General features: G+C 57.8%; 1 protein-coding gene across 1 annotated transcript; it reads right to left on the reverse strand.

Annotated features, from left to right (window-relative positions):
- On the reverse strand, positions 1-9528 carry LOC139683243 (AN1-type zinc finger protein 5-like). The gene is made up of 7 exons (XM_071578185.1): positions 9381-9528; positions 8786-8979; positions 7742-7915; positions 6681-6762; positions 5764-5882; positions 4205-4315; positions 1-2513 (listed from the first exon to the last, which is right to left on the reverse strand). The coding sequence occupies exons 3-7, from the start codon at positions 7890-7892 to the stop codon at positions 2365-2367; spliced, it is 612 nt and encodes a 203-aa protein (XP_071434286.1). The 5' UTR covers positions 7893-7915; positions 8786-8979; positions 9381-9528; the 3' UTR covers positions 1-2364.
- Between the last annotated feature and the right edge of the window lie 6252 nt (positions 9529-15780).

Below are 15780 nucleotides of genomic sequence, written 5' to 3' on the forward strand. Positions count from 1 at the left end.
TCCAAGCAAACTAGACTGTGTTGTATTTACACTCATGGAGAGGGAGGGAACAGGAACAGGTTGGTGGTGGAGAAGCAGGTGGCTGTGTGGGGGCTTTCCCGCCGGATCCATGGGAGCTGCTGCTTCCCCGGGGCTTGTGGCCCTCGGCAGAACTCAAGGCAAGGGCTGGCTGCAATTCCTGCTTCCCCTGAGAGTGATGGATCATCCTCAACCAAAAGCTAACAGCAAACCCAGCCCAGGTGTGTCCCAGGATAACATGTGCAGCCACACGTGCTCTGGACCCGATTTCCAGATTATCCAGGAGGAATAGCCTGAGGGAAAGACTGGCAACAGGCAGCCTCACTCCTCTCTGTGCTGGAGGGGGGTTTGCATCAGTTTGGGGGGTTGGGATCCCCCGGTAACACCACAGGAAGGCAGCAGCCACAGGGTCAGGCTGCCACCTGCTCTGGCTGGATCAGACTGGGAAAACCAAACACCCAGGAGGATTCCCCCTTGCCGAAGGATCCCCCCCTTGCCGAAGGATCCCCCCCTTGCCGAAGGATCCCCCCCTTGCCGAAGGATCCCTGCCAGCACCGGGGCAGAACTCCCACAAGTAAGGCAGGAAAACAGCACTTGGAAGGAAGGATTGGCCATGATTTCCCCAAGCTGTTCCCTGCGGCTCCGCTCTCCAACACAGATGGTGACGCTTCCCAAGCATGGGACAGGCAGCAGTGGGGCACAGGCTACTCACTGTTCCCTGGGACACATCTTGGTTCCTCTGCCTGTGATACCCAGAGCCCCACAGCCTGCCCCTGCTCCCGGTGTTCCCAGGAATCCCCCTGGTGTGGAGGTGGCTGTTGCTGTCCCAGGAGCCGCTGCTCTGCCTTGTGCTGCATCCCCGAGCCCTGTGTGTTCCCAATGGCCCCAAAGCCCTCCACAAGCTCCTTTCTGGAGGGACAACAAGCTGGCATTTGGCTTTCCCTACACCTCCCTACACGTGTGCGAGTGTGTGCACCCCAGAGCCCTTCAGGTGCTTTTTGGGGTGCTCGAGTCCTCTGAGCATGTTCACTGTACCCCAAAGGTCTCCTTCTGCCTTCCCTTGCACCCAGGAGCCCTCCCAGAGTCTTCCAGCACCCCAGGAACTCTACAAGCATCTCAGTGGGCCCAGAGCACTCCAAGCACCTCTCCCTGCTCCCTGGGGCTCTCCATGGGAGTTTCTGAGCCCCTGCCTGTGCCTCCAGGCACCCCAGGCCCCTCCTTGTGGCTTTTCCCGCGTCCCGCAGCTTCTCCATGTTCCTTTCCCTTTGCCCAGTTCCTTCTGGGTGGCTTTTGGAGCATCTCTCATGCCAGAGAGCGGGAGGAGGCAGGACAGAGGGCAGTTGGGTGGGCTCCCCAAGCTGTCAGTGGGACCAGCATCGCCCATGGGGGAGGAAGGGACCCCACTGTCACCTGGGTGCAGGGACAGGTCCAGAAACAGAGATGTGGGGACCTGAGCTTTGTGCACAACCCTGATGAGAGCGACTCGTGTAAGGCAGAAGGCAGGGAGAGAGGAGAGAAGGGAGCGGAGGGGACAGAAGGGAGAGGAGGCAGCGCTGGGGGACACAAACCTCGCAGGGGAAGCAGACAGGGTTACCCAGGGGTGTTGGAGCATGGGAGGCTGGAGCAGGGGTGTCCCTGGTTCCCTCCCTGTGGAGGCACGAGGCAGTGAGTGGAACCTTCCCAAAGGTCCTGCCATGCCCACGTTGCTTCAAGCCAGTCATCTCCCTGTGCCAGCCCTGCTGCTCAGTCCCCTCAGTGCTTCTCCAGCGGCGTCACCGAAGGCAGGGAGGGGGATCTGGGGTGGCAGAACTGCAGAACCAACTTCTCTGCATCCAAACATCTCCCAGGGAGCAGATGGCAGCCTGGCTGCCAGGATCCCCCAGCTCCCGGGCTTACAGAAGGTGAGGCAAAGGAACAAAGTCCAGAGGCTGCTCAGAGACTCTGGCCACAAGTCCTGGGTGGCTTGTGGGACTCGGAGGTGCTGGGAAGGCTGCCCGGCAGAGTCGCGACGGTCCCACCATGCAAACCACCCAGTGAGGGACGAGTCCCAGGGTCTTTAGCACTGGAGCAGCAGGGCAGGACGGTCCCTTTTGCTTTGGGAAGCTGGTTGAGAACACATCAGCTGAGCTGGCTGTCAGACAGGCAGGAAGGGAGGGAAGGAACACCAACTGAGTGCCAAGGAGGTGCGAGGAGCCCCCTTGCCCAGGTACCAGTCCGTGTGTGCTGCTGGAGTCACCTTCACGCCACTGCTGGGGCTGGGAGGAGGAGGAGGAGGGGGAGGGAGGCTGGGAGGAAGGGGAGGAGCACCAGGCCGCATGGCTGCAGTTCGAGCTGCTCAGACCCCCTTCACAACTTCTGGATCTTCTCAGCAATAACAATGGGGTTCTCCTTGCGGATCTTCTCGGCAGCCTCTGCCTTGTAGTCGTAGGGGCAGGCGTGCATGTCGGAGTACCGGTGGATGGCACAGAACAGGTTTCCGCAGCGGCAGTCGAAGCCTGGGGGTAGGGAGAGCAGGGACAAAGCCACATCAGGCCCTGGGCAGCTGGGCAGGAAGGCAGCAGGGCCCCCCCAGCTTCTTCCTGCTGGGTCAGGAAACACCACCAGTGTACACAGAGGGTCAGAGGAGGAAGGGGTTCAGTGTCCCCCACAGCCCAAAGGGACTCGGTGTGGAGGGAGACTCTTTGCTTTCCCCTGGCTCTGCGTGCTCCAGGCAGCCCCAGCTGTCACGGCGGTAGGAAAGGCTGCCAGAGCAGCTGCTCTCCGTGTTCCCCAGGGACAAGGGACATGCCAGGCACTGCAGAGTGCCAGACTGCTAATCCAGGCCAGGCTCCCCAGGCAGCCAGAGAGGGAGGCGAGCCCTCGGAGCCAGCCCGGCTCCCCAGGGTGACACAGCAGCAGCTGCACTGACCAGCAGCAAGCAGCAGAACCAACACCACACTGGGATCACTTTTGAGCTATTTAGGCTTCAAAATTTCTTAATTTAGTCACTTCACTTGGGGACAATGCTGTTCCAAGTGCAACCATTAACACAGCACACTGGGAAACTCAGCAAGGAGTGGGGATGTGCTGCAGGGGAATCATGCTGGCAGGGAACAGTGCTCTGTCCCTACACATTCTCCCAACTCCAGGCTGTAGAGCCCACTAACACCTTGCTCCAAGGTGCCAGTTTACTCCTGTTTGAGAACACTCATTTTAACCTAAATAATGCCCTGAATACACAGGAGTTCTCTGCAAGCTGAATCCTAAAGGAGGAAACTTCTCACAGTTCAAAGTTCTCAAGGAAACACTCATCCAGGAAACGATCCTCCCTGCAAATCCAAAGGCTGGGCATGGAGTACCCTGCCCAGTTCCAGGTTTATAAACCCATACTATCTCTTAGGTCCAGGCCCCTGCATCTCCAGGGAAATTCAGGTTCAAACTTCCCAGTCCAGACTTTGCCAAAGCCTCCTATACTCATGAGAACAGCCAGTCCCTGGCTGCTGGCTGCACCAAATAGGCTACAGAGGCACGTACGACCTGCACAGCTCCAGAGTTAACTTTTTCCAGGCAAACACTAAATGCCAGAGATAATTTAGGGGAATGATGTTTTTATTAACAAACCACAGCCAAATTAATTGCTTCACTTTCCATGGGCCGTTTTCCCATTGAGAGCAGTGATCTGACATCCTCCCAGCACTTCTCTCTCCAGCTTTATAGTCTGGACACTGAGAGCCACCTGCTCTCAGGAAGCTAACAGTGGAAATCAAGCAGCAATAACAAATGGGATGACTCTGGGAGAGGGATTTTCCACTTGGACTTAACTCATTCCATGTCACTGTTCCAAAAGCTTTACCACAGACCTGAACAGGAGCAGATTCCGACCCACAGCAAGCGCTGCCTTCACTCTATAGCAGCTTTTGCCAAGCAGCAGAAATACCCTGAGAGGTGCTGCTGCATCCAAAAGCTGCCAGAACCCTGGCAGGGAGTGGGATGTTCCCCAGGCTGCCCCCTCAGCCAGGACTGTGGCAGAGCAGAGCTCCCCTCCCACCTTGCTTGCAGCACCTCGGCTTGTGATGGATTCGTGGGGAACCTCCAGCTGCTGAGTCCCCAAATCCAGCACCACCACAGCACCACCAGACCTGCTCCCAGGGCTCCCCCACCACACAGCTCAGGCCACAGCCAGGTTTTCCCAGAGCCAGGCACTTACCAGTCAGCCCAATCTTCTTCCGGCAGGTGAAGCAGCGGTTCTTCTTCGGTTTTGGCTTTTCCGAAGCGGTCTTGCCCTCAGCCGTGTTCTGGGATATCTCAAGCAGGGTACCTGAAACACAGGCAAGAGATTCACTGCCATGCTTGATACACCAGGCATTTGTTTTACTGCAGGAGGTGCTCGAGGCTCTAAGAATTCTGGATCTTTGCCAGACCCTCGGTGTGCACGTTGCCCTGGCTGGCAGACCCCAAACTGTGGGATTTGCCTCGTCCATGGAGACCTTACACCTCACACAGCCTCATGTTTTCTCTCTGTTTCAAATGCCTTCATTCCAAAGCTGGAGTGGCCACTGGACAGTCACTGCAGCTCAGCTGCTGTACAGCAGCACAACTGTCAGCTGAGCCCACAGTTAATCTCGGCAGGGAAAAAAAAAATAGTTAACCCCTTGTAAGTACTACTAATTATTTTTGCTGGCTCTTATGTAAGTGTTCCCCATATGTAGGTCTCAGAATGCTTTACACAGATATCCATCACTGCCTCTAATCTACCAAAGGGAAAACTGAGCTCTGAAAGCCAGATTGTTAAAGGTCACTGATGCTTACCAGGCTTTCCTCCAGTACCTAAGCAGGTTAGAGAAGCCAACAGAAGGGAGGAACTCTGGCTGCTCACAGATACACACCTGCAGTGCAGGCTGCTCTGGGGAGATCAAACAGAGACAGCTCTGTGGGGCTGACCCTAAACACCTTTCTAAAAACCACAGATGCAGAAGAAAGGGGCAGGCTCTCCCAAGCCTGTTCACCACACAGTCTCTCACCTCTGTGTTGTAAGTTGTCTCCTGGGCTTGCAGGCCAGGGATTACCAAACCCAAAATGCACAGTCATGTGCAGTGACTAGAGCCTGATTTTTTAGCAACTAACAGCTCTTGGGATTTTTTTAGCTTTCAATGCAAGCTGTCAGCTGAAGCAAAGGAGGTTCATGCAGAATCACCTGGTTATGGCATCAGCTGGAGGATATGCCCTGCTGGGCAGTGACCCCTGTGCTCCTCCAGCCCTTTAGGGTACCCACTGTTCTACCACCCACCCCAAGGGACAGGTACCCCCATCACAGGGGGTGACAATAACCAGGGCCCTGCTGTCCCCAGGCACTGTCACGAACACATCTTCCCCCTCCCAAGGCTCCAGTGGATCCCTCTCCCTCCCTCCCTCCCCCTCTCCCTCCCTCAGAACTGGCAGGGGAGCGCTGCCAGCGACAGGCTGTGGGACGCTCCAGGCTCGCTGCCATTCCCCGGGAGAGGCGTCACGGAAGATTATGCTCCTGCCAGTGACTCCGGGGCTGGCAGCTCCTCACCCTCAGCCCACAAAGCAATCTCTATCAGCCTGCCCTCGGGCACAGAATTTGCTCTCCTCCATGGCTCACAAGGGAACTGTCTCCTCCCCAGCTCTCGCCAGGTGTATCTGTCCTGCTGGGAGGGGACACCTGTCCCCTGGGTCAGTGGCCAGTGGCACTCAAATCAACTCTGAGATTTGTGTCACTCACAGTTGTGCAAAGGCCAAACCAACCTGATGAGGAAGATGCTGATGAGGCTTCTTCTGTCTTGCTGAACTGCTCTGTCTCAGTGCTGGTTTCCTCCCTGGATATGCTCATGGCCGTCATCTGATGGGTCACAGGAGTCTGAGCACTGGGAGCATTTGCAGCAAACAAACAAAAGAGCAAACACAAGGATTTCCCTTTAATGAACAGTTATGTGGGAGAGATCTTCAGCCCATAAGTTAATTTCCTTATATTCAAAAGTAGGTCAGGAGTACAGCAGGTCAATTCCCCTTGAGATCTGGGATCAAAGTTCTTTATAGGCATAAATAAACGAACCTGTGATGATTTCAGTTTCCTTTTCCACTCAATTCTATCTCATAGCCAAGGCTATAGCCCAGCCAAACAAGTCCAGGGGTAGGGCTACAGAGTTATGAGTCAGGACTGTAATGTGATGGTAGAACTCAGTGCAGCTCTGTCATCCTTCCCACCAAATGTGCCCCAGATCTCTAATCCTGTTGTCACAGGATTGTGATCATCACCAGGTGCTTTCACTTACAATCCTGGAATATCCTGAGTTGAAAGGGACACACAAGGATCATCAAGTCCAATTCCTGGCTCTGCACAGGACAACCTCAAAAATCCCACCACTGAGGACTGAGTCTAAACTAAAGAGCTGAGCACAGCCAGTGACAGACAAAGGTGCACAGCTCCAAGAGACCACTTAATTTAGTACCAACCCTCTGGCACCTCACTCTACACATCAGTCAGCAGCGTCATCATCATCATCAGGAATATCTCAATCTGCCAGACAACCAGGGTCACAATGAAGAGTTTGATCCATTCAAAGAACCCCTTGGCCAAATGACAGATGACATCCCACCCCTTGTGTCCCAAAGCTGGATTTCAGCAGGGCTGTAGATCCTCTCCCCCCAGACTATGCCCCTACCTGGCTGTTGCATCCTCAGGTGTGGAGTCTCCCTCTGCAATTGCTTCAGAAGCCATGGGGCTGCTGCTGGGACCACTGGGTGCTACAAGACAAGACCAGCCTTTGAAAAACGCCAGCAAGCTCCTCATGTGCTTGACAGCCAGAGAGAAAGCAGGATGGCTTTAAGCTCCTGCTCCCTACTGGAGTTGGGAGGGCACACCCTGGTTGTGATCATTCCCAGATCCCAACTCCTACACTCTGCCCTGGTCTCTGTGGTGGTAACACACCAGGGCTGTCTGGATCTTGAACCCAACATCACTTGACAACTTCTCTGAGGTGTAAGAAGCAGATCCTCTTCCAGCTTCAGCAGACACATGTTGGTTTGTGTCAGCTTAGGCTCTAAGTTGGAGTCTTAGAAAACCCTTTGTCAGGAAAAGCCATGTTCTTGATGCACAGTTTGGGTGGGTACTCATGGAAAGCCATGATTACACTCAGGAACAAACTGTGGAAGAGCACCTGAAGGAATTTCTCCCTGGCAAGTCTGTACCTGGGGCACCTGCACCACCTCCCAGCAAAAAACCAGCCTGCTCACAATGGAGAGAGCATCTTCCTTCTGCTCCCAGCTCTGGGATACACCAGCTGCAGGAAACAAACCTTTGAGGACATGGATTTTGGCTGTCAATACTGTTAAGGTAACAAAATTATACAAAGCAACCAGGCCAAAGTCTTCCCAAATAAAAGGTCATTGAGGGGACCCATTGTAGTTCCCAGCAGTCATGGAGCAGGGAATTGCTAAAATTTAGGACCACCATTAGCACAAGTGAAGTTCTATAGTCTGCTGGAAGGTGCTGATTGGGACAGGGCTTCCCAAACTGGCAGAACAGGGAAGAAAACAACTGCCCCCCTTCCAGGGAACAGAAGTGTTCAAGGGTCCTTGATTTAGAGCACTGGGTCTCCATGGAAAGGGAAAGGCCTATTTTTCTAGGAGGGGGTGAATTCCCTTGTGAGTAGTACCAGTTGCTGAAGAGAGTTTGCATCCAAACACCCATTTAAGACAGATTTCTCAGGCAAAACTCCTCTACCTGGGGGGCTTATCCGGTCACTGCTCTGCTGCCTCTGCAGGAACTCCTTGTAGCACACGGAGCACATCCCGTTGGTCCGGGGGCTGCCATAGAACCCACAGCCCGTGGTGCACAGCAGGGGCACCTGCGTCTGGTTTGTCTCCTGAGCCATCCTTGCCCCTCCGAGGCACCAGGCTGCAAGCAGAACAAAACCAGGACAGCTGTGAGGGCCATTGCTTGCTGCAGCTGGTCAGGAAGGAGCACAAAGGATCCGAGAGAGCCCAGTTCCAGCACGTGCAGGACAGCACAACCCCGGGGGCTCCCAAAATCTGTGCCCTGGGCCACCCAGAGCCAGCCTGGAAAGCCTGACAGGAACCGGCTCCTGGTTCTCCCTCCTGCCCCATGAGGGTCCCCAAATGCCCAGGGACAGACAAACACTGTCCCTCCATCAGAACAAGGAGTGCCACCTTCCACTGCTGGGAACACCCCCATGGAGATGCCCCTCAAATGCCCAGTGTCAGTCACATTTTGGTTTTCATTCAAGCCCGTGTCAGTTTTTTGGTTCTCAGGAAGGTGATGCAAGTGCTGCAAAAAGAACCCACTGACATGTGTGGGTAAGGGGAACATGAACACAGTTAGGCTGGAAATAAGGATAAGGGTTTCTTCCCAGCAGTGAGATGTGACTCCAAACCACCTTCCCGAGGAACAGCTGACATGATGAAACCTACTTTTAACTTTAGTAATAATTCCTTTCTGGATTACACATAGCCACCTCCAGCCCCAGGAACTGGCCACTTCCAGCCACACATGATACAGCATCCACAGGGCCAAACCCACCAAATAAGAAGCATGAGGAGCAAACAAAACCCACACACCATTAAAATGTGTGTGTGTGTATAACGCGGCTGTGGCCGCTGGCACAGGAGAATGGGAGAGGATGTGGTGGGCACGGGCGGCTCCAGGGTGGGCACAAAGCCGTGGGGGCACCTCCCAGCCGGCCCTTCCACGCTCCTACAGAACTTCCTCCACCGAGGGGGATAAACAAGACGAACGCGGAATCCTTACCGTGCCAGGCGCGTCCCGCGGGATGGCCGCGGGTCAGCCCCGCAACACCCTGCCCGGGGTCCCTTCCGAGCTCACTCCAGCGCTGCCATCCCGTTCCGGGTTCCCCACCGGCCTCTCCTCGGGCACCCGGGGGGCCCCACCGGGCGGATCCCTCGGGGGGCACCGACTTTGGCGGAGGAGCCGCTGCTGAGTCCCTGCGGAGAGAGCAGGGCCCGGCGCTCAGCCCCGGCCGAGCCGCTGAATGCCCCGGGCCGCGGCAGAGGGGGTGGCCGGGACCCCCTCCAGCCCGGCCGGGACCCCCTCCAGCCCGGACGGCCTCAGCCCTCGCTCGGCTTCCCCTGCCCGGCTCGGCTCAGCTCGGCCATCCCCGGCCGGCCGGGACCTCCTCCTCCTCTGCCGGGCTCAGCCCCCACTCGGCCCCGGCCCGGCTCTGCTCGTCTCAGCCGCCCCCCCCCCCCGCCCGGCTCGGCCTCCCCCAGCCCGGGCCCCGCGCCCCATGCCCGGCCCGCAGCGCTACTCGAGGCCGCGGCTTCGCGGCCTACGCGAGGCTGGAGCGGCCGGGCCGGCCCCGCTCGCCCGGCCCGGCCCCACTCACCGGCGGCCCAGGGAGGGAATGAGAGAGGCAGGGAGGGACGGAGGGACGGCGGCGGCCCCGCGCCGGGCCGGGCCGGCCCGCGAGGCTCAGGCGGGCGGCGGGCGCGGAGCGCTGCCCGGAAACATGGCGGGCGCGGCCCTGAGCGCCTCCCCCGGGGAGGGACGGGACGGGACGGGACGGGGGTGGGCCAGGGGAGACACCTCGGGTGTGGGGCTGCGGTGTAGGAGGGGCAGGGGGCAGGGGCGGGGGCTGGGGTGTCCCTACGAAGGGCTGAGGTGTGAGGAGGGGGCTGGGACACCCCGGATGTGGGGATTGGGGTCTAGGGGAGGCAGCTGAGACACCCCTGGGTGTGGGGATTGGGGTACAGGTGTGACAGGGTATAGGGGAGGGGGCTGAGACACCCCCAGCTATAGGGATTGGGGTGTAAGGGAAGGGGCTGAGACACCCCTGGGTGTGGGGATTAGGGTTAGGGGAAGGGGTGTAAACTCCCATCCCCCGCCCGGCTACAGGGGAGGGTGTGTAGGTGCGATAGGGTATAGGGGAGGGGTCTGGGACACCCCTGAGTATGGGCATTGGGGTATAGGGGAGGGGGCTGTGAAACCGCCCTGGCTACAGAGGAGCGGGTGTAACAGGGTACAGGGATTGGGGATGTAGGGGAAGGGGCTGTGAAACCACCCCGGCTAGAGAGGAGGGTGTGTAGGTGTGACAGGGTATAGGGTAGGGGGGTTGTGAAGCCCCCCAGAGTACAGGGGCTGGGGGATAGCTGTGATCGACTATAGGGGAGGGAGCTGAGACCCCCTGGCTATACAGGCAGGGGTAGAAGTGTGCCCCAGCTATAGGAGAGGAGGGTTGTCACCGCCCAGCTATAGGGGAGGGGGGTTGTGGCACCACCACCCACCGGCTATAGGAACTGGGGTGTAGGGGAGGGGGCTGTGACCCCCTTATCTTTAAGGGCAGGGGTATAGATTTGCCCCAGCTATAGGGGAAGGGGTTGTGACAACCCGGCTATACAGGGACAGTGGTATGGAGGAGAGGGGGCTGTGACACCCCTTCCTGGATAGAGGGGCAAGGGTATAGGGATATGATCCAGCTATAGGGTCTGTGGTGCTCCCTCCCCCGCCCCCCCCAAGCTATAGGAGCTGGGGCATAGGTGTGTCCCAGCTATAGAGGAAGGGGCTCTGACCCCCCCCTTGGCTATAAGGACAGGGGTATAAGTATCCCCCGACTATAGGGGAGGAGGCTGTGACACCCCTTCCCCCTCCCAGCTGTAGGGGTGGGGTTATAGGGGTGCCCCATCTACAGCTGAGCAGACTGAGATCCTCCCGTCCCCCTGAGCAGTATAGGGGTGGGACATAGCCAGAGTCCTCTACAGACAAGGGTCTGGGAGCCCTCCCTGCAGGGGCTGGGTCACAGGCTGTAAAGAGGGGCTGAGACCCCGTCCCCCAACCATAGGGGCTGGCACATAGATATTCCATGGCTGTAGGGGCTAGGACAAGGGGGGGTCTCTAGCTGTGGGGCAGAGGGCTGGGCACATGACATGGCACTCTGCCCTCTCTCCATCCATAGGGCAGGATGCAGCTGTAGGGCCCCCTCAGGCTGGGACACCCCCAGCTCTGGGTCTGGGGCCGTACCCCATCCATAGCAGATGGGTGGGATGCTCCAGGGGTCTCTATCTGGGCGGAATTCCTGGCTACAAAGTGCTCTCTTCACCCTTCACTGTGCCCTGGATGCTGGGGGGCGTTATTTATTCAAAGCTTTGCTCGGGTGCTGTTGTGACTCAGGGCAGACCCCGCAGGAAGAAGCGCCCACTCCCAGCTGTGCTGGGACTGGGGAACATCCAGAAGAAAAACTCACGGGAAGCCATTGCCAGGAGCTCTGTTTTGGGGTCTCCACCATCTCCCTACTCCGGGGGGCTACAAAGAGCTCTGTGAATGAGCCCTGAGCCCGGGCGGGCCAGGATGCGGGGTTCGGCTCTGGGCCGAGGGGCTCGCTCGGCTCTCGGGGTGCCCTTGGGGGAGCCCCTGGCCGCACCAGGGTCCCTGCGGGGACAGGTCGGGTTGTTTCCCGTGGGTCGCAGCGTGGGCACCCCCTGGCCGTGGCCACCAGGTGGCAACAGGAACCCACGGACGGGGGGCACAGGTACCCGTGGACGGTGGGTGGGCGCACAGGTACCCAGGGATGGTGGGCACAAGTGCCCAGGGATGGTGGGCACAGGTACCCGTGGACGGTGGGTGGGCGCACAGGTACTCAGGGATGGTGGGCACAGGTACCCGTGGACGGTGGGTGGGCGCACTGGTACTCAGGGATGGTGGGCACAGGTACCTGTGGTCGGTGGGTGGGCGCACAGGTACTCAGGGATGGTGGGCACAGGTACCCAGGGAAGGTGGGTGGGTGCACACGTACCCAGGGATGGTGTGTACAGGTACCCAGGGAAGGTGGTTGGGCACAGGTACCCAGGAATGGTGGGCAGAGGTGCCCAGGGATGGTGGGTGGGCCCGCAGGTACCCAGGGATGGTGGGCACAGGTGCCATGGGATGGTGGGCATGGGTGCCCAGGGAAGATGGTTGGGCACAGGTACCCACAACAGACAGTGGGAGCACAGGTGCCCAGACATGGTGGGCACACAGATACTCACGAACAGTGAGCACACAGTGCCCAGGGGGATGGTGGGCACAGGTACCCATGCACCCACACTGCACAGCCCTCCCATGCACCCTGCACCCTCCTGGGCATCCCTCACTCACTGTCAGCCCTGCAGAGCAGAGGGGATCCCTCCTGGCTAAAGAGTCACTCAGCAAATGAGAGTCCCTTTGCTCTCAGGGGTCCCTTGGCTATTGCAGACCAGGAGCTGTGGAGCTGTCAGCACCCTGATGTGCCCCTGGCTCCTGTGGCTCTCCACGTACCCTCCAGCACTGCCATCCTGCTCCCTAGGCCCTTCAGCTTTGGGGGTCAGGGCAGAGCCCCAGCAGCCCCGGCTGGGCAGGTGGAGCACACAGGCTGCTCTGCGAGGGCAGGGCACAGGAGACAGGGAGGTCCCTGGCCTTGAGGTCTCCAAGATCCCCCCATGGCTGGGGCAGCTCAGCAGGAGCGGGGGACACCATGCTGGGGAGGTGGGGGGTTCCAGGGCAGGCCGGTGGCGCCATCAGGGTTTTAAAACACACCTTCCCGTGGCGCCCTGGCACGATTCTCAGAGCCAAAGCCGGAGAGAGCTCCTGGACGGCGCAGTCTGGGTTTGTCCCTTCCCCTCCCTGATGTCCCCTCGCCCCAGACCAGCCGGTCCCCACCGCTGTCCCTCTCACAGCACCAGGACGTGCTGCTGGAACAGCGTCTCCCTCTGTCCTTGAGCCGAGGGAGCGGAGAGAGGCGCTGCCTCCATCCCCCCCGGCATCAGCCCCCTCCGCAGCATCTCTCCGCCTGGGTTATCTAATGGCTGGGGCACAGCCTCGAAATGTCACCCACGGCCGGGAGCGGAGCTGGGTGACACAGGATGGGAGAAACGGGAGCAAAACAGTATCGATTTCCAGCCAATTATCACTGTTACCAAAGCAGCGCAATTAAGGGATGAGGCGCACTGCCGGTAACCCGCCTGCCCCTCTGAGACGAGGCAGGGGCTCGGCAGCCCGGCTGGGGACACACGGCCACGGGCACGCACACACAGACACTCAGAGACAGGCACATGTGTGTGCGGCCACCCAGACAGACAGCCACACGTGCCCGCACACACAGACACACGTACATGAGCCTGCACACAGACACTCACAGACACGCACACATGTACGTGCCTGCACACATAGAAACTCAAAGACACACACACATGGCCACGGGCATGCACACACAGACACTCAGAGACAGGCACTCGTGTGTGTGCGGGCACACAGACAGACATATGCACATGTGCCTGCACACAGACAGACACACATACATGTGCCTGTACACACAGAAACTCGCAGACACAGACACACACACACATGTGCCTGCACACACAGAGACTCATACACATGCACACACAGACACTCAGAGACAGGCACACATGTGTGCGTGCAGACAGGCAAACACATACATGTGCCTGCACACAGACACACACACTCATGTGCCTGCACACACAGACACTCACAGACACACACACATGTATGTGCCTACACACCCAGACACAGACACACGTGTCTGACACACAGACACACATATGTATGTGCCTATATAAACACACGCACACACAAACACACATGTACCTGTACAAACACACACAGACACACACACATATGAGCCTGCGCACACATGCGCACACACACACAGAGACACGTGCCTGCACACACACACACACACACACACACATACATGTCCTGCGCACACACACACAGAGACACGTGCCTGCACACACACACACACACACATACATGTCCTGCGCACACACACACAGAGACACGTGCCTGCACACACACACACACACACATACATGTCCTGCGCGCACACACACACACAGAGACACGTGCCTGCACACACACACACACACACATACATGTCCTGCGCACACACACACACAGACACGTGCCTGCACACACACACACACACACACACACACATACATGTCCTGCACACACACACACACAGAGACACGTGCCTGCACACACACACACACACACACACACATACATGTCCTGTGCACACACACACACAGAGACACGTGCCTGCACACACACACACACACACACACACATGTCCTGCGCACACACACACACAGACATGTGCCTGCACACACACACACACACACACACACACATACATGTCCTGTGCACACACACACACAGAGACACGTGCCTGCACACACACACACACACACACACATACATGTCCTGCACACACACACACACACAGAGACACGTGCCTGCACACACACACACACACACACACACATACATGTCCTGCACACACACACACACACAGAGACACGTGCCTGCACACACACACACACACACACACATACATGTCCTGCACACGCACACACACACAGAGACACGTGCCTGCACACACACACACACACACATACATGTCCTGCGCACACACACACACACACGTGCCTGCACACACACACACACACATACATGTCCTGCACACACACACACACACACACATACATGTCCTGCGCACACACACACAGAGACACGTGCCTGCACACACACACACACACACATACATGTCCTGCACACACACACACACATACATGTCCTGCACACACACACAAACACACACACACATACATGTCCTGCACACACACACACAAACACACACACACAAACACACACACACACATGTCCTGCACACACACACACAAACACAAACACACACACACACAAACACACACACACTCACACTCACACACACGTGCCTGCACACACACACACACAGAAACACACACAAACACACACACAAACACACACACACACACTCACACTCGTACATACATGTCCTGCACACACACACACACTCACACTCGTACATACATGTCCTGCACACACACACACACACACAGAGACACACACACACACACACACACACACACACTCACACACGTACATACATGTCCTGCACACACACACACACACACACAAACACACACAAACACACACACACACACTCACACTCACACACACACAAACACACAGACACAGACACAGACACACACACACACACACACACACACACTCACACACACACACACGTGCCTGCACACACACACACACACACACATATGTGCCTGTACAAACACACTCACACACACCCCACGCAGGCGTCCTCAGCTCAGCGTTGCCTGCCCAGCTTGTTTTCCCCGCGGAGTTAATCTCCCCATGCCGCCTCACTACCTTGCTTTCCGTGCAGCCAAAATCTGCCTCCATCTGGCTCTCGCTGAGCCCAGGGAGGGTGGGGGGCGCTGGGAATGGCTGGCAAAGCACTGCCCGCGGCTCTTGTCCGACAAGGGACTGGAGCCGCGGGAACCTGGCTCGTTTTGCGTTCTCAGGGTCCTCTAAAATGTTTTCCCTCCACGTGCCCATCCCTCCTTCTCCCTCCTCCTCCCTGCTGCCCCAATGCACAGGGCTCTCCCAGACTGCCAGCTGGGCATTTGCCCTACAGCTGTTTGGCTTCCTAGACTCTTGCAAGATGAACGTTGGAGTCGTGCACCTCTGAGTTACCCCATGTACATTCCTGTCACTCAGTTTGTTCATCTGGAGCAGAGGACACTGAGGGGAGACTCCTCGGGGGCTGCAGCTCCTCCCGAGGGGAGGTGGAGGGGCAGGCACTGAGCTCTGCTCTGGGACCAGGGACAGGACCCAGGGAATGGCTGGAGCTGTGCCAGGGGGTTGGGATGGATCTCAGGGAAAGGTTCTTCCCCAGAGGGTGGTGGGGA

Source organism: Pithys albifrons, chromosome 27, assembly GCF_047495875.1.
Source record: "Pithys albifrons albifrons isolate INPA30051 chromosome 27, PitAlb_v1, whole genome shotgun sequence".
NCBI lineage: Eukaryota > Metazoa > Chordata > Aves > Passeriformes > Thamnophilidae > Pithys > Pithys albifrons.

Coding starts and splice junctions, on each gene's coding strand:
- LOC139683243 (XM_071578185.1), bottom strand. CDS start 7,892: ATGGCTCAGGAGACAAACCAGACGCAGGTGCCCCTGCTGTGCACCACG. Junction 4,316..5,763: donor ATCAGCATCTTCCTCATCAG/GTTGGTTTGGCC, acceptor CCTGTGTTTCAG/GTACCCTGCTTGAGATATCC. Junction 2,514..4,204: donor GAAGAAGATTGGGCTGACTG/GTAAGTGCCTGG, acceptor CCCTACCCCCAG/GCTTCGACTGCCGCTGCGGA.